Source organism: Eucalyptus grandis, chromosome 8 (genome assembly GCF_016545825.1).
Source record: "Eucalyptus grandis isolate ANBG69807.140 chromosome 8, ASM1654582v1, whole genome shotgun sequence".
Classification (NCBI taxonomy): domain Eukaryota; kingdom Viridiplantae; phylum Streptophyta; class Magnoliopsida; order Myrtales; family Myrtaceae; genus Eucalyptus; species Eucalyptus grandis.
Window position 1 is genome coordinate 60962793 of NC_052619.1, and position 24142 is coordinate 60986934.

The window sequence follows — 24142 nt, forward strand, 5'->3', positions numbered from 1 at the left end:
GGGAAATCCCAAGGAATTTTTTTTTTTAAATCATCTTTAGACTAGGTAACTCGCGAGTGAGTAAGTTATATCATTTGTTCTCTTTACTATTTTTACTATAAAAAGAGAAACTATTATAGATAATATTCTCAATAAAGTTGTAGTCTATCATTTTTTCAGTTTATGTTATTTTTTAATTTATTGCAACTTTATTTCAAAATGTTTAATTGATTACTTTTAATGGTGGTTAGGTCGTTTTTGCCTAATCAAATAATCGGATCACTCAAACCAAATCATTTTTCGTTCTTAGTTAAATAGATTTGATTTTATTGAATAAGCTACATTCATTTGACTATATAAATAAAATAAAAATAATTTCTTTATCCATTTTTCAGATTTAGATTTAAATTTAATAAGAGATGGAAAATTAAAGATGATTAAATCAATAAACCAATGATAATTGATCGAATATTAGCCACCTGAGGGAAAGGTTAGTGCCGCATGGTCGGATTCTGATCAAGGTGCATCACTTCACTAGAAATAAATGAATTTTAGCGACTTGGATAATTAAAAACCAATCTGATGGTCAAAACGAATTTATCTTCATGAACTCAAATCACTTTAAGTGTTTGGTCATTAATTTAGAAGAAATGATGCCAAAGTTGCTCCTTTATTTTGGGACTGGGTAGCTCTTGAGAGAGCGAGAATGAGGAGAAGGAATGATGCGAAGAATGGTGAAATTGCCCCATGCTCTTCTTTCGACCACCATCTGAAATCTCACCCTGACTCCTCCTATGTTTGCATTGATCCTTGTCTTCTTCCTCGCAATGTGATGTGTTGAGAATAATTGAGAATTTGTCATTTGGTCAAGGTAATTATTAAGTGTGATTGAAGATGAACTATTATGTCAAACTAGAAAATACGATATCATTAGAAAATGCTGATATTCAACTACCCAAAAAAGGAAAAGAACTACCCCTCTCTCTCTCTCTCTCTCTTTATCAGTATAGATATATGTTATGAAATGTGACGTGGGAAATCGAATTGATGCATAAAGAGAAGTTTAGGATATGGCATCTTTTATGTTACTAGAGAGGAGTAGAGGGGGATTCGGGCGTGCTTCACTTGAAACTATATGGCCAAAGAGGATTTAAAAAATGAAAAACTGCCGCTACCTCCGTAGGCTCCTCTCTACTTGCAGCAATCGTTTTTTTCTGCAATTTTCAGCTCATTGCAACAAGTTTTAACCCTGATTGGTCTTCTCATTGAGCTGCAATATTTAGCCCCTTGTTGTATAATTTGAGCTCCCTTCCTCTCTTCAATTCAGCTCCAACCCTACTGTAATCACCTGCTGCAACTTTCTCGTATCCTGGCTGCAGACTACTTTGTCCAGCTTTTGCAGCCAAGACAGCTTCCATTTTAGGCTTCAATTTGCAGTCCCATCCCAGCTGGCCTCCACCGAGAAATGGGCAGCTGCAAGTCCCCGGTTTTGCCTCCTATTTCCTCTCTAACTCTAGTTCATTTCCTGTTCAAGTTTCCTAGTTCCATAGGGGACTAGATTGTGGCTAGTTTAGGGGCTTAATTATGTGCAAAGGTGTGAGAAAGAATCGAGCTTAATGTGCATTCAAATAATTAATCCAGGAGCTCTGGTGCTCTCAGCGATTGAAATTTTCACAATCGGGTCCAATATCCTAAAATTATCGTACCCCCGATTACTAAGTACAAAACAAACCTGACGAACACGATCATAAGATGACGACAAATGATGTTTTTAATTGAAGCTTGAATTTTTCGATTTGACCAAAAATTCAACTTTTGATTTATACAAGAAAATTTTGAAATTAAACTCTTAAATTTATATGTAACAATAAAAGGGACATTTTTAGTTTGACTGAAAAGTCACCAAAAAAGTAATTTTTTTTTTTTTTGTTTATTTATAAAAGATACGTAAATGTTAATGAAATGCAAAGGATGCAGAATTTGATAATTTGACTTTTTTTTCTTTTTTTTTTGGGATCGAGCTTTGTCGCAACCATAAATCTCGAGCCCAAAGTGATTTTCTTTATAGATATACGATCACTTTTTGGTGAAATTGGAGTGAACATGTGCCATATTGATACTAAGTGCCAACGATAGAACTTAATTATACCAATTAGATAAATTTTATATCTTGATCGTGTTTTAAAATTTTATAATTTAATTACATCTTCTCGATAAAATTTAGAATTTTTATTACACATATCCTTAAAAAATAAAATTGAAACAGAGGGATAAACAAAAGCCTTAAAGATGTATTCCATTGTTTGGTGAATCGTAATAATAATATCAGATATTTTTATATCATATCATGTTCATTGTTAAGTATTCACGTTACCGGTGTAAATGAACTTAAATATACACAAACGGAGATAGTAAAAACTTTCATAAAAAAGTTATTTATTTATTTATTTATTTATTTATAAATGGTACATAAAGGTTAATGAAATGCAATTCTATAAATGCAATGGATGCAAAATTAGATATATTTACTATTTTTTTTTTTTTTTTAGGATCGAGCTTTTGTCGCAACCATAAATCTTGAGCCCAAAGTGATTTTCTTTATAACTATAAGCTTACTTGTTGGTTAAATTCAAGTGTCGACAAGCACCACATTGATACTTAGTGCCAACGAGAAGAACTTAATTGCACAAATTTGATAAATTTTAAATCTTGATTGCATTTTTATAATTTTATAATTTAATTACACCTTCTCTATAAAATTTAGAAATTTTAGTGCACCTACCCTTAAAAATTAAAACTCAAACAGAGCCATAAACAAAAATCTTAAATATGCGTTCAATTTTCTGTATTTCTAATTAAGATATGATTTGATTGAATAAAATACAAAATTCAGGGATTTTATTATATCATATTCATTGTTTGGTGAATCACAATAATAAAATCAAATATATTCATATCCAGAGATGTAAAGAAGAATGAGATGAAGAAAGTAGATTTATTTATTTATTTATTTATAACTTTCATTGCCCCTCTCTCTATAATAATAAAGATATCCTTTTTAAGTTTGAATTCGTTCATTTGAATTATAGGTTCTTGCACTTCATTTTCATTTACTTATTTTTATTGTTAATTTTACATCTCTTTTATTACTATTTTTATTCCATTCCATCATTCCTTGATAAAAAGTTTTATCTAATAATAAACTAAACTATTATACCTAATTGACTAGAGCAAGGGTGGCAAGCACCAACAACACACGGAAATGAAAATATGTCCTTCAATCCCCAAATTCCCCAAAATCACAAACAAATGCAAAAATTACACAATTTTTGGAGCAAATCTAAGAAAAACCGTATCTTTTGAGGCGAAGGTGGAGGCAGCAGTGTGGTACAAAGCACAGTGGAGGCGACAGCATGATTCATCATATGGTAGAGATGACAAGAACAAAGTGAACCCAGCGAGAAAACTATGAAAAGAAAAAGAAACCTTCAAAATGAGACTCATTTAACAAGACAAGAACATTGCAATTCGACCGGAGACATAACACATGCAAGGTCCATGTTTCAAAATAAACCTAAAATTATAAATCGAATGCAAAAATTACACGGTTTTTGAAGTAAATATAAGAAAATCTACACCTTTCGAGGCGGAGGCAAATACGGTGCGGTTCGTGTGAGACGACGGAGAGAGGGCGAGAATAGAGCGAGATGAGAGTGGGACGGAGAGAACATAGCGAGTCATGAGAGAGACGCCGACGGCATCATTCGGCGTGGTTCTTGGACGGCGGAGGCAACCGACGAGGTGGTCACGTGGTTCGTAAGAGGAAAGCGACGACGAGAAGTTGCTGAAGAGGAGTGATGCGAAGAATGGTGAAATTCACCTCTGCTCTTCTTCCTCCTCTCCTTCGACCACCATCCGGTAATCTCACTCTCACTCTCACTGCTCCTTTCTTTGCATCGCCTCTTCCTCTTCCTCTTCCTCTTCTTCTTCCTCGCGTTGTCGATTCCTCTCCCTCCCGTCGCTTTCGCACTTCACGCTCCACTTCTGGACTGACCGATTCCATGAGTCGAAACCAAGTTTTGGAGTTCGTCATGAACCTGTGCAAAGAAGGACAGGTTGGCAAAAGCCGAGGATGCTTTGCATTTCTTCAAGGTTATGATTCGGCTGAACCCTTTGCCTTCGACTCCCTGTTTCGTCCAACTCTTGGGAGCTGCGGTGAGGAGGAAGCATTATGCTGTTGCCATCCACATGATAGAGCGAATGGATTCCATGGGCATATCTCGCGCCATTTCCGTTCTCAACATTCTGATCAATTGCCTCTGCCGCTTGGAAAGGTCCGATCTTGGATTTTCCGTTTTGACCAAAATGTTCAAGCTTGGGCTTGAACCGGATGTGGTGACCTCCAACACTTTGCTCAACGGCCTCTGTGAAGAGGGTAAGATCGCACGAGCCTTGACCTTGGTGGAGGAAATGCGGGGCAAGGGATTTAAGGCCGATGTATTTACATACAGTGTCATCGTGAAGGGATTGTGCAGAACCGGTAAGACTTCTAAAGCCGTCCAGTTAATGAGGAATTTGGAAGAAAGGGGTTGCGAACTAAATTTGGTCACGTACAACACGATCATCGATGGCTATTGCAAGGAAGGACTGGTGGAAGAGGCATTTGGCTTATTTAATTGTATGAGCCACTGCCTCATTAAGCCGGATATCCTCACTTACAGTACCTTGATTCGTGGCTTAGGCTGCATAGGCAAATGGAAACAAGCAAAGGCCTTGTTAGAGAAGATGATTCATGATGGAATCCACCCAAATGTTATCACTTATAATTCCTTCATCCACGGTCTATGCCTTTGTGGCCAATGGGAAGAGGTTCGAGTCCAGTTGAGTGAGATGGTGCGGGGAGGAATAAGGCCAGATTATCAAACCTTCACTATTATCTTGGATGCACTCGGCAAACAGGGCATGACTGATGAGGCGAAGTGCATATTTGACCTGATGATCGAGATGGGTGTTCAGCCAAATGTAGTTACTTATAACTCGTTGATAAATGGTTACTGTCTTCAAAATCAAATGGATGATGCCGCAATTACATTTTGTTTGATGACTGCAAGGAAGTGCAATCCTGATGTAGTGACCTATAGCACGTTGATTAACGGGTATTTTGCGGTTAAAAGAGTTGATGAGGCAATGAGTCTCCTTCAGCAAATGTTGGAGAAAGGATTAGTCCCTAATGTTGCCACCTATGGTTGTCTCATGGATGGCATTTTCCTTGCTGGAAGCCCCAGGGTCGCACATCAGCTGTTTTACAAAATGCTGGCTTGCAATCATATAAATCAACAAATTTATGCCATCATGTTAGATGGCCTTTGTAAGTATCGACAAGTGGACAAGGCAATGGCATTGTTTCGACACATGGAAGATGGCATGGACGATGTTAATATAGTCCACTGCAACATCCTTATTAAGGGCTTGTGTGAGATGGGGGAATTTGGACCTGCAATGAACCTCTTCAATTCGTTGGATGCCAAAGGGTTGCAACCCGATGTCGTGACATTTGGTGCCATCATAAAAGGACTATGTAAAGCTGGCCAAATACGTGAAGCATGCAAACTACTTCATAATATGAAAGAGAAGGGATGTCCTCCAAGTGGTATCATTTTTAACATTGTTGTCCCAGCACTCCTCAAAGATGGTGAGAATGCGAAGGCAATGCTCTTTCTAGGGGAGATGGTTGAGAAAGGCTTCTCACCAAATGCTGCATCAACGGCTAAATTTTTGGGTGCACTGGCTAACAATACATTAGAATCCTGAAAATCCACACTGGGAGCATAAGCTCTCTGTTTTGTTTTTGTTTTGGGTTTTTTTTGTGGTCAGAGACGTAAGCTCTCTTGAATTGCAATTGTGTGCATATAGTAAGTGGCCAAATTTTATTTCAATGAGAGAAAATTGGGCCTGCATCATCTAACACTAGTTAGTTCTGTATAGTCTGAGATTAATTTGTTACGAGGAAGAAAACATGGCGGTGCACGGAAAGTTATCCGCATTTGATGACTTCTGCTTCTTCAGCCATACCAAGGTAGTTTCTTGCAGGGACCTTTCTGTACAGTAACAATTGACTGCTCTTGGTTCTTTTCTTCTTCATCGGTAAGCACATCATACCAAAGCAGCTTCTTGAGAGTAACTTCTGGTATGTCGTCAGATGAATTCTCTTCCTTTTTCCTATTTCCAATTTACCGATTGTACATGATATGGAACTAAAAACAGAAGCAGTTCACACGAGTGACTGATTATGTAGTCCTAGGTTGAGCAATGTTATGCTTTCTTAGAGTGATGTGAAGTATACGGTGAAGTTTTTATCTTGGAGCAATGCTCCTGGTTAACTGTCCTTGTTATTTGCTGTCGTTTTTAGAATGTGCGAGCAGGCTCATCGAGCCTTTTTGTTTACAGCATAGTTCCTTACGTTGCAGATCATGAATTTTGGTGAGGAAGCATAGGCATGCAGATTGAGCTACGGCAAGCATTTATCGAAAAGGGCTTCGAATTTGCTTGCTTGTTTTTCGGTTCTGTGTCTGCCTATATATATTGGCGATGCTTGGGCTAAGAAGACATACTCTACACATGTGGTTGATGGGTCATGGAGTTCTTGAAATAGATTTAAAAATAGAGAGGAGAGAGAGAGAGAGAGAGATAAACCATAATCGTTTGTAAAGCAAATGTCAAACGTATAACTTTGCACATCCAATCGAAAGGGCAAAAAATTAAACAGGTTATTTCATGTGCTTAGCTTGTTGATCGTCTGCCTTAGAGCCTTGTCTACTATTGAGTTTATACTTGACAAGCTGAATCAAGAGAAGTATTCTAAAAACGGTTTCCTGAATATATTTATTGATGATACAAGTTTTTCTTTAATCAAATGATATGATATAGAAAAGAAAATATACTTTTAATAACTCATAGGTCCAAGGAAATTAAACAGAATAAATAAATCATGGTACTCTCACAACTTAATTAATATTTATCTTGAGTTTTTGATAAAATTATTGAGAACCGCGATTTATGAAAACATAGAGCATTTTATGTTTTATTCAGTTTTATTTCCTGCCATTGGGATGCACTTGTTTTTTACAATATATCTTTCATGGGAGAATTACCAAAAAAGTCCTAAACCTATTGCAATTGTGCCAATTCAGTCCTAAACTTTTTTTTTGTCCAATTTAATCCTAAACCTTTCATAATTGTGCCAATTCAATCCATCCGGCCAAAATTGGCCGGCCGGCGCTGACGTGGACGCCGGTGGGGGACAGCTGGCCGGCGAAGTAATTTTTTAATATTTATTTTTTTTTTTTTCGAATTTTTAAATATTTTTAATTATTTTTTTTTTTTTTTTTTGGCTTTCTTCTCCTTCCTCGGCCGGACGCCAGCCGAGGTGAGGGCCGGTGAGGTCAGCCTTGCCAACCACCGCGAGGCTCGCCCCGCCGCCATTGGCGGCGAGCCTCGCCTAGCGACGGTCGCCTCGCCGGCCACTAGCGAGGGCAAGGGTCAACCTCGCCCGGTGGCCGACAAGGCTGCCGTCGCCATCGCCACCTCCGCCACCTCCCCCGCCCCCTCGATCGTCGGCACGATCTCCCCCTCCAAGCTCAAGCGGCCCTCCCCGGGCTGTGACCGTCACCAAAACCCTGTTCCAAAGCATCTCGGGCGATGAGGACGAGATTGAGCTCCTCCGCGAGTTCCTCGTCTACACCACGCAGCGCGGCAAGGCCTCGCCCTCGCCAGTGGCCAGTGAGGGCCGAGCTCACCCGGATGTGGTGAGGCTTGGCCTCGCCCGGCCGACGGCGAGGCCGCCGTCGCCATTTGGCGAGGCTCATCTCGCCCCCATGGCGAGGTCAAGCCTCGATCTCACCCGCCTTCCGGGTGAGGCTCGCCTCCGCTAGTGGCCGGCGGGCGAGCCTCGCCGGTGGCCGGCAAGGTCAGCCTCGCCGACCCTCACCTCGGTCGGCGTCCGGCCAAAGGAAGGAGAAGAAGGCCAAAAAAAAAAAAATTATTTAAAAATATTTAAAAATTTGAAAAAAATATTAAAAAATTACCTCGCCCCGGCCATTGTCCCCACCGGCGTCCATGTCAACGCCGGCCGGCCAATTTTGGCCGGATGGACTGAATTGGCACAATTATAAAAGGTTTAGGACTAAATTGGACAAAAAAAAAAAGTTTATGACTGAATTGGCACAATTGCAATAGGTTTATGACTTTTTTGGTAATTCTCCCTATCTTTCATTGATTCAAAAGATCCTTTTAGTATAGGATAATAAAATTGAACTTTCAAGCTATTGGAACTAAGGAATTCCCGAGTAATTCGAAACATATTCATCTTCAAACTAGGTTATTCCCAAGTAATTAAGTTAGCTCATTACTTCTTTTTATTATTTTTAATATAATATATATTATAGATAAATATTCTAAATAAAGTTGCAGTCTGTCATTTTTTTCAGTTAAGGTTATTTTTTCATTCATCGCAACTTTATTTCAATTTTATTCTAAAATTATTAATTTCTTATTTTTTTTTTTTAAATTGTGGTTAGATCTAGGTTTTGCCGAATCAAATAACTGGAACACTTAAAATAAATCATTTTGAATTCCTAGTTAAATAGATTTGATTTTATTGAATAAGCTACATCATTTGAGTATATCATTTAAACAAAAATATTATATTTATCTGTTTTTAAGATTTAAATTTAGTAAGACATGGAAGATTAAAGATGATTAAATCAAGAAACCAATGATAATTGGTTGAATATAAGCCACGTGAGGGAAAGTTTAGTGCCACATGATGGGATTCTGGTCAAAGTGCATCACTTTGCTAGATATAAATGAAATTTTAGCGACTTAGATGATTAAAAACCAATCCAATGGTCAAAACGAAATTACCTTCACGAACTCAAATCACTTGAAGTTTTTGGTCATTAATTTAGAAGAAATGATGCCGAAGTTGCTCCTTTATTTTGGGATTGGGTAGCTGTTGAGAGAGCGAGAATGAAGAGTTGCTCAAAAGGAATGATGCGAAGGATGGTGAAATTGCCCTATGCTCTCCTTCCTCCGCTTGTTCAACCCCCATCTGGTAATCTCACTCTCACTCCTCCTGTCTTTGCATTGATTCGTCGTCTTCTTCCTCGCAATGTCGATTCTTCTCTCTCTGTCTCCCTTCACTTTTGCACTCACGCTCCACTTCTGGACCGAGCGATTCCCTAAATCAAACCTAAATTTTGGAATTTGCGGTGAGCCAATGCAAAAATGGCGGATTGGCAAAACCCGATGATGCTTCGTATTTCTTCAAGGTTATGATTCGGCTGAACCCTTAGCCTTCAACTCCCTGTTTCGTCCAACTCTAGGGAGCTGCAGTGAGGATGAAGCATTATGCTGCCGCCATCCACATAATCAAGCGAATGGATTCCATGGGGATATCTCGCAACATTCGCATTCCCAGCACTTTGATAAAATTGCCTTTGCCACTTTGAATATGTCTAATCCCGGATTTTCCGTTTTGACTAAAATGTTCGAGCTTGGGCTTGAATCGAGTGGGATGACCTTGAACACTTTGCTCAACGGACTCTTGGAAGAGGGTAAGATCGCACATGCATTGACCTTGGTGGACGAAATGTGGGGCAAAGGGTTTAACGTCGATGTCTTTACGGGTGGTGTTCTCGTGAAGGGACGGTGCAGAACCGGTTATATACTTCGGAGGCTGTTTGGTTAATTAGGGCACGCGTGACAATCATTTTGTTCCAAAAATAATTTTTAGAGTAGAAATAGATTTTTATATTTCTATTTCTAGAAGAATTTCTAAGCAAAAATAACCATTTGATAACGACACAAAATTTCTACTCTAAAAATAGAAACACAAAATTTATTCCTTTCAAACGATGGTGGATCGGCGACCGGCGGCGGCGGCGGCCGGCGACCGGCTGCAGCGGCGGGTGACCGATGGACGGTGGTCGGTGGCAACGAATGAAAGACCGGTTAACAAACAATGATAAACATTTTTATTTCTTATTTCGGTCCAAAAATAGAGAAGTAGAAAATTTATACTTATGATTTCTATTCAAAATTTAGAAAAAACATTGAAAGTTTAAAAACGAAGTTTATTTCGAAACGTGCAGTGTTTAATAGAAAAATTGTTTCGGAATAGAAATTATTAGTTGTCATGCACCCTCTTAGGAATCTGGAAGAAATGGGTTGCGAGCTAAATGTCATCAGCAATTTCTGGGCACCAGTGTCCTGGGCCCGATCTCGATGGACTCGGGCATGGTTGCCAAGGTCTCAGGCCAACTTAGATGGACTTGGGCCCATCCTTGATGAACCTGGGCCCGAGCGCTGGGGATCTGGGCCGATACCCTCCATTGGCTCCTCTATGTTGTGATCACTTGCTGCAACTTTCTCGAATCCTGGCTGCAGACTACTTTGTCCAGCTTTTGCAGCCAAGACAGCTTCCGTTTTAGGCTTCATTTTGCAATCCCATCCCAGCTGGCCTCCACCGAGAAATGGGCAGCCGCAAGTCCCCCGGTTTTGCCTCCAATTTCCTCTCTAACTCTAGTTCATTTCCTGTTGAAGTTTCCTAGTTCCATCGGGACTAGATTGTGGCTAGCTTAGGGGCTCAATTATGTGCGAAGGTGTGAGAAAGAATCGAGCTTAATGTGCATTCGAATAATTAATCCAGGAGCTCTGGTGCTCCCAGCAATTGAAATTTTGCAATCGGGTCCAATATCCTAAAATTATCATACCGCTGGTTACTAAGTACAAAACAAACCTGACAAAAACTAACGTAAGATGATGAAACAATGATGTTTTCGGTTGAAGCTCAAATTTTTGATTTGACCGAAAAATTCAACTTTTGATTTAACAAGAAAATTTTGAAATTAAACTCTTAAATTTATATGAAAGGGATGTTTACACGTAATGCAATACTATGATATATTAAAGGTTGACTTTTCAGTTTGACGGAAAAGTCACCAAAAAAGTAATTTTTCTCATTTATCTATAAATGATAAGTAAATGTTAATGAAATGCAATTCTCTAAATGCAAGGGATGCAGAATTTGATAATTTGACTCTTTTTTTTTTTTTTTTTTTAGGATCAAGCTTTGTCGCAACCATAAATCTTGAGCCCAAAGTGATTTTCTTTATAGATATACACTCACTTTTTGGTGAAATTTGAGCGTTAAGAGGCGCCATATTGATAATAAGTGCCAGCAGAAGAACTTTATTATACCAATTAGATAAATTTTAAATCTTGAATGTGTTTTAAAATTTTATAATTTAATTACATCTTCTTGATAAAATTTAGAATTTTTAGTGCAAATATCCTTAAAAAATAAAATTAAAACAAAGGGATAAACCTTAAAGCTGTGTTCCATTGTTTAGTGAATCGTAATAATAATACCATATATTTTTATATCCTATCATGTTCATTGTTAAGTATTCACGATATCAATGTAAATGAACTTAAAAATACACAAATAGAGATAGTAAAAACTTCCATAACAATTCATTACCAAATCTAGTAAGGGAAAAAAATACATACAATCCTTATTTTTTTTGTAGTAACTATAAGAAAAACTGTACCTTTTGAGGCGGAGGCGGAGGTGGCGGTGTGGTACAAAGCACGACAAAGGCAGCGAGAACAAAGCTAGTAAAGAGAGAAAATTGTAAAGAAAAAAAAGAAACCTTCAAAATGAGACCCATCCAACAAGACAAAAACATTGCAATTTGTGGGAAACATGACATCCAAGTCCATGCTTCAAAATAAAGCCCTAAAATTACAAACTTAATGCAAAAATTACACAATTTTTGGAGTAAATCGAAGAAAATTTGTACCTTTTAAGTCGGAGGTGGCGGCAGCGTGGTTCATTAGATAGTGGAGGGGACAAGAATAGAGCAAGTTGAGAGTGAGATGGAGAAAACAAAGCGGGTCAAGAGAGAGATGGCGTTGTTTGGTGTGGTTCGTTGAACTATGGAGGCAACGGACGGGGTGGTGGCGTGGTTCATTAGAGGAGAGCTTAGTCACGGGTTGGAAGAGTTGCATGAGTGCATGAAGTGGGAGAAAGAGCTTGTAAAGAGTAAAGTGGAGAAATAAAATCTTTTTCATTTAAAATTGAAATTAGGAGAACTTATGACATGATGGGTCAAGCAACACATGTCATCCAATAAATGGATTCGGATTTTAACAATGTGACATTAGAGTGATATCAAATATTTTCTCATTCAACTAGTCCCTTCACCTTCACCTTCACCTTCTCCTTCTCCTTCTCCACTCCAATTCCTTCAACTTTCTCTCTGTCCATTTTGATTACCAAGAGCTCTGCAGACTCCAACAAATACCCATCATCTCCCTCATTTCCCTTGACCGAAAGTAAACCAAATTCCCAGGACAGAAAACCCAAAACCCAAAAAAAAGTAAAAATCTTGCTCTTTTGTTTTTAAACCTTTGAAGCTGTCGAGAGAAAGCAACGACGAGAAGTTGCTGAAAAGGAATGATGCGAAGAATGGTGAAATTCCCCTCTCCTCTTCTTCCTCCTCTTGTTCGACCACCGTCCGGTAGTCTCACTCTCGCTCCTCCTTTCTTTGCATCGCCTCTTCCTCTTCCTCTTCTTCTTCCTCGCGTTGTCGATTCCTCTCCCTCCCGTCGCTTTCGCACTTCACGCTCTCCTCCTGAACTGAGCGATTCCATGAGTCGATCCCAAGTTTTGGACTTTGTCATGAACCTTGCAAAAAGGCGGGTTGGCAAAAGCCGAGGATGCTTTGCATTATTTCAAGGTCATGATTCGGCTGAACCCTTTGCCTTCGACTCCCTGTTTCACCCAACTCTTGGGAGCTGCGGTGAGGATGAAGCATTATGCTGTCGCCATCCACATGATCGAGCGAATGGATTCCATGGGCATATCTCGCGACATTTACGTTCTCAGCATTCTGATCAATTGCCTCTGCCGCTTGGAAAGGTCCGATCTTGGATTTTCCGTTTTGACCAAAATGTTCAAGCTTGGGCTTGAACCGAGTGTGGTGACCTTGAACACTTTGCTCAACGGGCTCTGTGAAGAGGGTAAGATCGCACGAGCCTTGACCTTGGTGGAGGAAATGCAGGGCAAGGGGTTTAAGGCCGATGTATTTACATACAGTGTCATCGTGAAGGGATTGTGCAGAACCGGTAAAACTTCCAAAGCCGTCCAGTTAATAAGGAATTTGGAAGAAAGGGGTTGCGAACTGAATTTGGTCACGTACAACACGATCATCGATGGTTATCGCAAGGAAGGACTGGTGGAAGAGGCATTTGGCTTCTTTAACCGTATGAGTCACTGCCTAATTAAGCCGGATATCCTCACTTACAATACCTTGATTTGCGGCTTAGGCTGCATAGGCGGATGGAAACAAGCAAAGGCCTTGTTAGAGAAGATGATTCATGATGGAATCCACCCCAATGTTATCACTTATAATTCCTTCATCCACGGTCTGTGCCTTTGTGGCCAATGGGAAGAGGTTCGAGTCCAGTTGAGTGAGATGGTGCGGGGAGGAATAAGGCCAGATTGTCAAACCTTCAATATTATCTTGGATGCACTCAGCAAACAGGGCATGACCAATGAGGCGAAGTGCATATTTGACCTGATGATCGAGATGGATATTGAGCCAAATGTAGTTACTTATACTTCATTGATAAATGGTTACTGCCTTCAAAATCAAATGGATGATGCCGCAATTACATTTTGTTTGATGACCACAAGGAAGTGCAATCCTAACGTGGTGACCTATAGCACGTTGATTAACGGGTATTTTGCGGTTAAAAGAGTGGATAAGGCAATGAGTCTCCTTCGGCAAATGTTGGAGAAAGGATTAGTCCCTGATGTTGCCACCTATGGTTGTCTCATGGATGGCTTTTTCCTTGCTGGAAGCCCCAGGGTCGCACATCAGCTGTTTTACAAAATGCTGGCTTGCAATCATATAGATCGACAAATTTATGCCATCATGTTAGATGGCCTTTGTAAGTATCGACAAGTGGACAAGGCAATGGCATTGTTTCGACACATGGAAGATGGCATGAACGATGTTAATATAGTCCACTGCAACATCCTTATTAAGGGCTTGTGTGAGATGGGGGAACTTGGACCTGCAATGAACCTCTTCAATTCGTTGGATGCCAGAGGGTTGCGACCCGATGTCGTGACATTTGGTGCCATCATAAAAGGACTATGTAAAGCTGGCCAAATACATGAAGCGTGCGAGCTACTTCATAATATGAAAGAGAAGGGATGTCCTCCAAGTGGTATCATTTTTAACATTGTTGTCCAAGCACTCCTCGAAGATGGTCAGAAAGCGAGGATTGCTTCTTCTAGGGGAGATGGTTGAGAAAGGCTTCTCACCAAATGCTGCATCAACGGCTAAAATTTTGGGTGCATCAGCTAACACCACATTAGAATCCTGAAAATCTGCACTAGGGACGTAAGCTCTCTCTTTCTTTTTTGCGTCAGAGACGTACGCTCTCTTGAATTGCGATTGTGTGTATATAGTAAGTGGCCAACTTTTATCTTGATGAGAGAAGATTGAGCTTACATCATCTAAGCTTGTTAGTTCTGTATAGTCTCAGATGAATTTGTTACAAGGAAGAAAACTTGGCGGTGTACGGAAGGTTATCCGCATTTTGATGACTTCTGCTTCTTCGGCCATACCAAGGTAGTTTCTTGCAGAGATCTTTCTGTGCAGTTACAATCAACTTCAAGATGAACCTAGTCCTTCCCGATTCTGAGTTTTCGTGAGACTTATTGTCGCAGTGGTGTTGTCTTCGACATGAAAGTGAAAGATCAAGGAAACTTGGTTGGTTAAAATTTAAGGGGCCGCAGGAGAGTAGCTTCCTTTGTATTAGCGTAGAGATTATTTTCTATCTTCAAATTGTTGTTTCTGTTGTTCTAAGGGATTTATTGAGCATACCAGTTCAAAATTGTGGTCAGACCGAGGGCAAACCATGTAGTAATTAGACTCGTGATGCATGTGCACGGAATCAGTCATTCACACAATCCAACTGATTAAAATATAAGATTCGCTTTGTCATGAAAAGCACAATCACGACTATAAGCTGTGCAACCTCCAAGGACTGGAAAATTATATGCTTCAAATCCATCAACGCTACACATTAAGTACACGAACCCTTCATTTTTTTTCTCTTTTCTTTGTGTGGTTTCAATTTTATGGGATGTTTCCAAAGAGACTTTTGATTTTACTTTGCTTTCTCAATTATAGGTGAAGTTTGCTTTTCCATGGGTGACTAAACTGACCTGATCCATTGTACTCTTAACTTAAATTGATTACGGCCAACAGAGAAAAGGTGAAGTGGGTTGGTTCATTTCATCTAATTTCGATTTTGGTTGATTTTAAAAGCGTGAAATAGAACTCTGCATATCATAGTAAGTTGTGTAGTTTTCTTTGCTTTTATTTAGTGAGATTTCTGTGATGAAACGAACTATGTTTGGTAGTATATATATTCCATAGAAGTCTAGAAGAGCAGCTGTATTGAGCTTTAAATGGCATAAAAGGTATGCATATTTTCTTATCTATGTCTATATATATGCATATTTTCTTATCTATGTCTATATATATAGTTCATATACATATAATAGCTTAAACAAAATCATTTGCGCGGATTAGGTGCACAATATAAGTTTGATTCTTTATGCTGCCAATTGCAAACGTTTCATTGTTCGGCCCAGTCACCTGGGCTTTAATTGTCGTCTTACATGGGCCGTGAGTTTAATGGGCCCAAAGTTGGTGGACCTCCTTGTCCATATATATATAAAACCTTAGGCAAGATATATGTTTAACTTGTTTGATTTATTCCTTAAAGTTTTTATGGAACAATCATTACTTATGTAGTGCAATGCACTTTATTAATTGATTTGAATTGTGCGAATAGATAAGATATATTTTTCTGTAAGGAAAAACTACATAAGTCACATTGAAAGTAATTTAAAATGTGATCAGAGATATTTTGAATTATTGTTTTCTGTTATTTAGAGCAGATAATGAAAACAAAAGACTCGAGTGAAACTGTGTGACTAATGTCTTTCAACCAAGTGATAATCGTCATTGATAGGATGAGGGTAGATCTTACCTGTCTTCTTCTGTGGAATCACAAGCGTGATTTAGTTTCTTTGCTCCTTCTCTACTACTCTTGGTTCTTGTCTCCTTCATTGATAAGCACATCATACTAAAGCAGCTTCTTGAGAGTAGTTTGGGGTACGTAATCAGATAAATTCTCTTCTGTTTTTTCTCTTTTCAATTTACTGCTGATGGTACATGATATTGAACTTAAAAATAGTAGTGGTTCACACAAGCTGACTGATTAGGTAGTTCTATGTTAGGCAATTATATGCGTTCTTAGAGCAATGTGAAGTGTATGGCGAAGTTTATATATGCTCCTGGATTTCTTTTCTTGATCTATGCTGTGTTTTACATGAAGTGTCTGAACCATGTCTTCTACCAATCCGGTTCTCCGATTCCTGATTCTATCCTGAAACTATGCTCATCCCTACCGTCTACTTCAAACAAACAACATAAGAGAAAAGTTCAACTTTAGTACTGCGGTTCAGATGGAATTAACATATCTACTCATAAAGACAGCTTGGTGCTTCAATTTGGTTTCAAAATTCAGAAACCAAACACAAACCGCACCATTGCGGTGTGGTGTGGAGTTTCTAAACTATTTTTTAAAGTAATTCAGAAACTGAACCAAAACCGTTTTGGTTCGGTTTAGCATGGCGGTTTGAACGGTATGATGCTAACTCCTACTCGAAAGAAGTATTCTTTTGCTCATGGCAAGGATACCCAACGTTGGCAAATTATAAATCGCCCGCATGAGATTGTTTAATTTATGGCTGTAAACCTTGCCATGTACCACTGTCCATTGGGGTGTCAAAACTATCCTAACCAATTTGAGCCGATAATTTTCTAGTCTTTTTTCTTTTATTGGGTCTCATTCAGGTTCGAGTAATAAGTAAAAGAATTTGGGTGTGTTGATGGTTCAGTCACATACTCGAACCGACCTGGAGTGCATTAAACGGAAAAAGAATCTAAATGCTAAACAGCTCCCTTCCCTCCTTCATATCCCTTCCTCGCCTTCACCTTCACCAGTTGGTCTCCCCATCGAGTTCACCAGGTCCTCCTTACTCAGCTCGACCTCCGTGGTCGGGAGCGCCTCCCCTAGATCAACGTGAGCAGCTCGCCATCGACCTTCCGTAGCCCATTGTCCATAGTCGTTCAGCTCTTTATGGCAGTCCAGATCTCAGTGCATCCATGGACGTCCTTATCTCCAAAGCTACATCCATGGTTGTCCACACTCGAGCTCTGTTCCTCAAATCCATGGCTATCCTGTCCTCGATGGGAACGGCGGTCATGGAGCCTCATTATGAGCTGGAGGCATCCCGTTGCCAGGGAAAATTGTCTCGTTTATTATGTAACGGGCTTGTGTTGAGATTTCGTGGTCCATCCTTGGCAACGTGTTCGACTTTGGAGCAAGTTGTCGTAACAGACAGATATGAATGAGGAGTAGGAAGATGGGGAAAAAAAACGAAAAACAAAAACCCAAACCAACGTTTCGATCCAGATAAACTGACTAGGTAAACCAATCACCCCGACTCATAACGATACAAAGGGAAAGCCAAAACCAGCGATGTGCCTCAACTCGTGCCCGTCATTTACAAACTAACCCAAGTTTTGTAGGATCGAATTGAACTAGTGACCGTCAATTTGAAAAGCCTTGGATCGCTTCATCAATCTCTAGAGGGGTGGTACCTGAAGAAGCTACTTAAGCCCCAACAAAGTCTCGATGAAAATGCATTCTAGCTTCCGGTTCCATTTTTCCTATTAAGTCACACTTATTTCTTTATAGATATACGCTCCCTTTTTGGCAAAATTCGAGCATTAACAGGCACCATAATGATACTAAGTGCCAACAAGAAGAACTTAATTTTACCAATTAGATAAATTTTAAATCTTGATTGTGTTTTAAAATTTTATAATTTAATTACATCTTCTCAATAAGATTTAGAATTTTTAGTTCACATATCCTTAAAAAATAAAATTGAAACAAAGGGATAAACAAAAACCTTAAAGCTACGTTCCATTATTTAGTGAATCGTAATAATAATACCAGATATTTTTATATCATATCATGTTCATTATTAAGTATTCACGATATCAATGTAAATGAACTTAAAAATACACAAATGGAGATAGTAAAAACTTTCATAAAAATTCATTCCAAATCTAGCAAGGGAAGAAAAAAAACATACGATCCTTTTTTTTATTATTATTATTATTACAAAAAGTATAATACTTAAACTAGTAAACTATGGAGGAGTCCTCAAGTTTCAACATAAACTAGAAATATAGAGAAGGATGAGACAGAGAATGTAGGTTTTTTTAAAAATAAATTTCATTACCCGTTTGAGGATTAAAGAGATCATTTTCAAGTTTGAATTTATTCATTTAAATCTGAGATAGGATTTCGTTCGTTTAAAATTGAAATTATGAGAGCTTTTGACTCGGTGGACCCAAGCGACGCATGCCATCTGATAAATGGATTCGGATTTTGACAAGATGGCATCAAAGTGATATCCAATATTTTGTCATTCAAACTAATCCCTTCACCTTCACCTTCACCTTCCCCTTCTGCTTATCCTCCACTTCCATTCCCTCAACATTTTCTCCCTCCATTTTGATCACCGAGAGCTCTGCAGACTTCAACATATACCCATCATCTCCCTCGTTTCCCATGACCGAAAGTAAACCAAATTCCCAGGACAGAAAACCGAAAACCCAAAAAAAAAAAAAATTCATGTCGTTTTGTTTTTAAGCCTTTGAAGCTGTCGAGAGAAAGCAACGACGAGAAGTTGCTGAAAAGGAATGATGCGAAGAATGGTGAAATTCCCCTCTCCTCTTCTTCCTCCTCTCCTTCGACCACCGTCCGGTAATCTCACTCTCCCTCCTCCTTTCTTTGCATCGCCTCTTCCTCTTCCTCTTCTTCTTCCTCGCGTTGTCGATTCCTCTCCCTCCCGTCGCTTTCGCACTTCACGCTCCACTTCTGGACCGAGCGATTCCATGAGTCGATCCCAAGTTTTGGAATTTGTGATGAACCTATGCAAAAAAGGCGGGTTGGCGAAACCCGGCAATGCTTTGCATTATTTCAAGGTTATGATTCGGCTGAACCCTTTGCCTTCGACTCCCTGTTTCACCCAACTCTTGGGAGCTGCGGTGAGGATGAAGCATTATGCTGTCGCCATCCACATGATCGAGCGAATGGATTCCATGGGCATATCTCGCGACATTTACGTTCTCAGCATTCTGATCAATTGCCTCTGCCGCTTGGAAAGGTCCGACCTTGGATTTTCCGTTTTGACCAAAATGTTCAAGCTTGGGCTTGAACCGGATGTGGTGACCTTGACCACTTTGCTCAACGGGTTCTGTGAAGAGGGTAAGATCGCACAAGCCTTGACCTTGGTGGAGGAAATGCGGGGCAAGGGGCTTAAGGTCAATGTATTTACATACAGTGTCATCATGAAGGGATTGTGCAGAACCGGTAAAACTTCTAAAGCCGTCCAGTTAATAAGGAATTTGGAAGAAAGGGGTTGCGAACTAAATTTGGTCGCGTACAACACGATCGTCGATGGTTATTGCAAGGAAGGACTGGTGGAAGAGGCATTTGGCTTCTTTAACCGTATGAGCCACTGCCTTATTAAGCCGGATATCCTCACTTACAATACCTTGATTTGCGGCTTAGGCTGCATAGGCGGATGGAAACAAGCAAAGGCCTTGTTAGAGAAGATGATTCATGATGGAATCCACCCCAATGTTATCACTTATAATTCCTTCATCCACGGTCTGTGCCTTTGTGGCCAATGGGAAGAGGTTCGAGTCCAGTTGAGTGAGATGGTGCGGGGAGGAATAAGGCCAGATTGTCAAACCTTCAATATTATCTTGGATGCACTCAGCAAACAGGGCATGACCAATGAGGCGAAGTGCATATTTGACCTGATGATCGAGATGGATATTGAGCCAAATGTAGTTACTTATACTTCATTGATAAATGGTTACTGCCTTCAAAATCAAATGGATGATGCCGCAATTACATTTTGTTTGATGACTGCAAGGAAGTGCAATCCTAATGTGGTGACCTATAGCATGTTGATTAACGGGTATTTTGCGGTTAAAAGAGAGGATAAGGCAATGAATCTCCTTCGGCAAATGTTGGAGAAAGGATTAGTCCCTGATGTTGCCACCTATGGTTGTCTCATGGAAGGCTTTTTCCTTGCAGGAAGCCCCAGGGTTGCACATCAGCTGTTTTACAAAATGCTGGTTTGCAATCATATAGATCAACAAATTTATGCCATCATGTTAGATGGCCTTTGTAAGTATCGACAAATCGACAAGGCAATGGCATTGTTTCGACACATGGAAGATGGCATGGACAATGCTAATATAGTCCACTGCAACATCCTTATTAAGGGCTTGTGTGAGATGGGGGAACTTGGACCTGCAATGAACCTCTTCAATTCGTTGGATGCCAGAGGGTTGCGACCCGATGTCGTGACATTTGGTGCCATCATAAAAGGACTATGTAAAGCTGGCCAAATACGTGAAGCGTGTGAGCTACTTCATAATATGAAAGAGAAGGGATGTCCTCCAAGTGGTATCATGTTTAACATTGTTGTCTGAGCGCTCCTCAAAGATGGTCAGAAAGCGAGGGCAATGCTTCTTCTAGGGAAGATGGTTGAGAAAGGCTTCTCACCAAATGCTGCATCAACGGCTAAAATTTTGGGTGCATCGGCTCGCAATAAATTAGAATCCTGAAAATCTGCACCAGGGACGTAAGCTCTCTGTTTTGTCTCTTTTGTGGTCAGAGACGTACGCTCTTTTGAATTGCAATTGTGTGCATATAGTAAGTAGCCAAATTTTATTTCAATGAGAGAAAATTGGGCTTGCATCATCTAACACTAGTTAGTTCTGTATAGTCTGAGATTAATTTGTTACAAGGAAGAAATCATGGCGGTGCATGGAAAGTTTCTGCATTTGATGACTTCTGCTTCTTCAGCCATACCAAGGTAGTTTCTTGCAGGGACCTTTCTGTACAGTTACAATTGACTGCTCTTGGTTCTTTTCTTCTTCATCAGTAAGCACATCATACCAAAGCAGCTTCTTGAGAGTAACTTCTGGTATGTCATCAGATGAATTCTCTCCCTTTTTCCTCTTTCCAATTTACTGATTGTACATGATATTGAGCTAAAAACAGAAGCAGTTCACCCGAGTGACTGATTATGTAGTTCTATATTGAGCAATGTTATGCTTTCTTAGAGTGATGTGAAGTATATGGTGAAGTTTTTATCTTGGAGCAATACTCCTGGTTTTCTCTCCTTGTTATTTGCTGTCGTTTTTAGAATGTGCGAGCAGGCTCATCTTGCCTTTTTGTTTACAGCATAGTTCCTTACGTTGCAGATCATGAATTTTGACGAGGAAACATAAGCATGCAGATTGAGCTACGGTTGCTTATTTTTTGGTTCCATTTCTGCCCAAATATATTGGCGATGCTTGGGCTAAGAAGACATACTCTACACGTGGTTGATGTGTCATGGAGTTCTTGAAATAGATTTAAAGAGAGAGAGAGAAACCATAATCATTTGTAAAGCAAATGTCAAACGTATAACTTTGCACATCCAATCAAAAGGGCAAAAAATTAAACAAGTTATTTCATGTGCTTAGCTTGTTGATTGTCTGCCTGAGAGCCTTGTTTACTATTGAGTTTATACTTGACAAGATAAATCAAGAGAAGTATCTAAAAACGGTTTCCTGAATATATTTATTGATGATACAAGTTTTCCTTTAATCAAATGACATGATATAGAAAAGAAAAGATACTTTTAAAGACTCATAGTTCCAAGGAAATTAAACAGAATAAATAAATCATGATACTCTCACAAATTAATTAATATTTATCTTGAGATTACGATTGAGTTTTTAATAAAATTATTGAGAACCGCAACTTATTAAAACATAGAGCATTTTATGTTTTATTTAGTTTTACTCCCTGCCATTGGGATGCACTTGTTTCTATCAATATATCTTTCATTGATTCAAAAGATCCTTTTAGTACAGAATAATAAAATTGAACTTTCAACCTCTCTCGCTCTGTAGAGTTCTCTCTACCTTAATGGTAGTTTTCTGTTTGACAAAACCCCTTCTGCCCACTTTTGATGAATTTATCTTCATCAACAATCTTCACTTTCCTCAACAATCTACTTTCCAGGACACCGAAAATGGCACACGAGTATTTCCTTATCAATCTATCCCCATTCATAGTCGTACCCTCACTTTCTTCATCTCTCTCGCTTTCCTCATCAAATCCGTAATTCTCAACCTCCATTTCGCTGTAAGATCGTTAGCAATTTCCATGTTTCTTTCCTCCCATTTGCTCGCCACTTCAGCGCCTGTTGACCCATAGCTCCTCGCGGACAGGTTTGCAATGGCGAGTCTGCTTTGTGCCTTGCATGGCTCCGATTGTTCTCCTTTTGCCCTGCAATTATGAATATCTTAGTATTTGAGCGGTTATCTTTATCTACCTGCGAAGTTTTCCTCTTCAATTTGGTTCGTACTACTCTGGCCTAGCTATTGGGGCGGCATGTATGGTTTTCACTTGGCTTAGACAGTAACTGTCCCAATTTGTTTACTGGTATTACCTGAGATGGCGTCGGCAGACGACCCTACTTCTTCCCGCCTGGCAGCTCTATGTAACAGTCTAGTTCGCCTTACCACCGAACAGCTCATTGATGATTGGGATGAAGATCCTTCGCCTGAAAAATTAAAGGAGTGCCGCTTATCTCTTGTGGGCAAAATTCTATCAAACCCATCCATCAATTTTCCAGCCTTTCAAACCACAATGAAAAAAGCCTGGAGGACGGATCTAGTGGATTTTACACAAAGAGAGGAAGGAATATACATTGCTACCTTTCATTCTGAAGCTGACAAACTGAGAATTCAAGAAGGCGGTCCCTGGCTTTTCTCGGGCAATCTGGTTATCTTTAAGCCCTGGATTCCAAATACTTCTTTACATTGCTATGATTTCTCTACATGTGCATTTTGGGTGCAAGTGTTTGGCTTACCTTTATAAATGTATTCTGAACGGATGCTCCTCAGGGCAGTGCAGCAGGTTGGTCAAGTCATTACAGTTAAGGTTGACTCGAAGGATGGCACATCATCTAGAGCAAGCCGAGTGAGGGTTAAATTAGCTTTAAAGGAACCACTGAAAACAGGACAGTTGATAAGGATAGCTGGTAAACCTTTTTGGCTCAATTTTCGCTATGAACGTCTATCACATTTTTGCTATTCCTGTGGTAAGCTAGGCCACTATGCCACCTTCTGCAAAGACATACCGTATACTAAGGATAAACATGAGGGCAGAGAGAAGATGGCCTATGGCCATTGGCTTCGGGCCGAAGCAAACGCACATAGTCCATATTGGCATACATTTTATGATATTCATGACTCATCATACAAACCCGAAGATGTTATACCTGAAACTCCACCTTCCCAAATCCCGACGGTTCCCTTATTACCCCCACCACCAATGGTTATTGCCAAGTCCACAGTTCCGGCAGGTCTGGACTCCATTGATACTCCCCCTGCAAATGATCTACCCATTCCATAGCTTTCAACAGCTCATCCTTCCCCTGCTATTCCAACCCTTCTACCTGCAGACACAAAAATGAAAGGTATTCGGACTGAGTCAGAGGCTATTCCAGTAATTAAGAAGAGCAAGAACATAAGGTCACAACCCATTTTGGGTTATGCCAAGAAACAACGACGCTACAGCCCCTATGTAGCAAAAGGTGTGACGATAGATGATCATACTGATTCTGATCTCATGGATACTCCCATATTGACTGTAGATGAAGCAGAAGTCCGGGCATTGGTGGTTGGCCCTAAACAGCCACCCGTATACAAATGAAAATCCTTGCCTGGAACTGTTAGGGTCTAGGCAATCCCCTGACAGTTCAGGCTCTAAAGGCCATACTGGCCAAAGATAAGCCCGATGCCGTTTTTCTCATGGAAACAAAACAACCTGAATGGAAGCTTCAACGAGTGTA

At 39.8% G+C, this 24142-nt stretch overlaps 3 protein-coding genes across 3 annotated transcripts; all 3 read left to right on the forward strand.

Moving 5' to 3' along the window:
* The first annotated feature begins 4122 nt into the window (after positions 1-4122).
* Positions 4123-6200, forward strand: LOC104417649 (pentatricopeptide repeat-containing protein At1g62930, chloroplastic). Its single transcript, XM_010028889.3, has one exon. It carries the CDS (start codon positions 4135-4137, stop codon positions 5788-5790), a length of 1656 nt encoding a protein of 551 aa, XP_010027191.2. The 5' UTR covers positions 4123-4134; the 3' UTR covers positions 5791-6200.
* Positions 6201-12758: 6558 nt separating this feature from the next.
* LOC104417648 (pentatricopeptide repeat-containing protein At1g63150-like) lies at positions 12759-14662 on the forward strand. The gene has a single exon (XM_010028888.3). The coding sequence runs from the start codon at positions 12786-12788 to the stop codon at positions 14361-14363; it is 1578 nt and encodes a 525-aa protein (XP_010027190.3). The 5' UTR covers positions 12759-12785; the 3' UTR covers positions 14364-14662.
* Positions 14663-18685: 4023 nt separating this feature from the next.
* On the forward strand, positions 18686-21309 carry LOC120287814 (pentatricopeptide repeat-containing protein At1g63330-like). Its single transcript, XM_039301226.1, has one exon. The coding sequence runs from the start codon at positions 18912-18914 to the stop codon at positions 20718-20720; it is 1809 nt and encodes a 602-aa protein (XP_039157160.1). The 5' UTR covers positions 18686-18911; the 3' UTR covers positions 20721-21309.
* Positions 21310-24142: the final 2833 nt, after the last annotated feature.

Bases quoted from the DNA above. Each gene is read 5' to 3' on its own strand.
- LOC104417649 (XM_010028889.3), top strand. From the start codon at position 4,135: ATGATTCGGCTGAACCCTTTGCCTTCGACTCCCTGTTTCGTCCAACTC.
- LOC104417648 (XM_010028888.3), top strand. From the start codon at position 12,786: ATGATTCGGCTGAACCCTTTGCCTTCGACTCCCTGTTTCACCCAACTC.
- LOC120287814 (XM_039301226.1), top strand. From the start codon at position 18,912: ATGATGCGAAGAATGGTGAAATTCCCCTCTCCTCTTCTTCCTCCTCTC.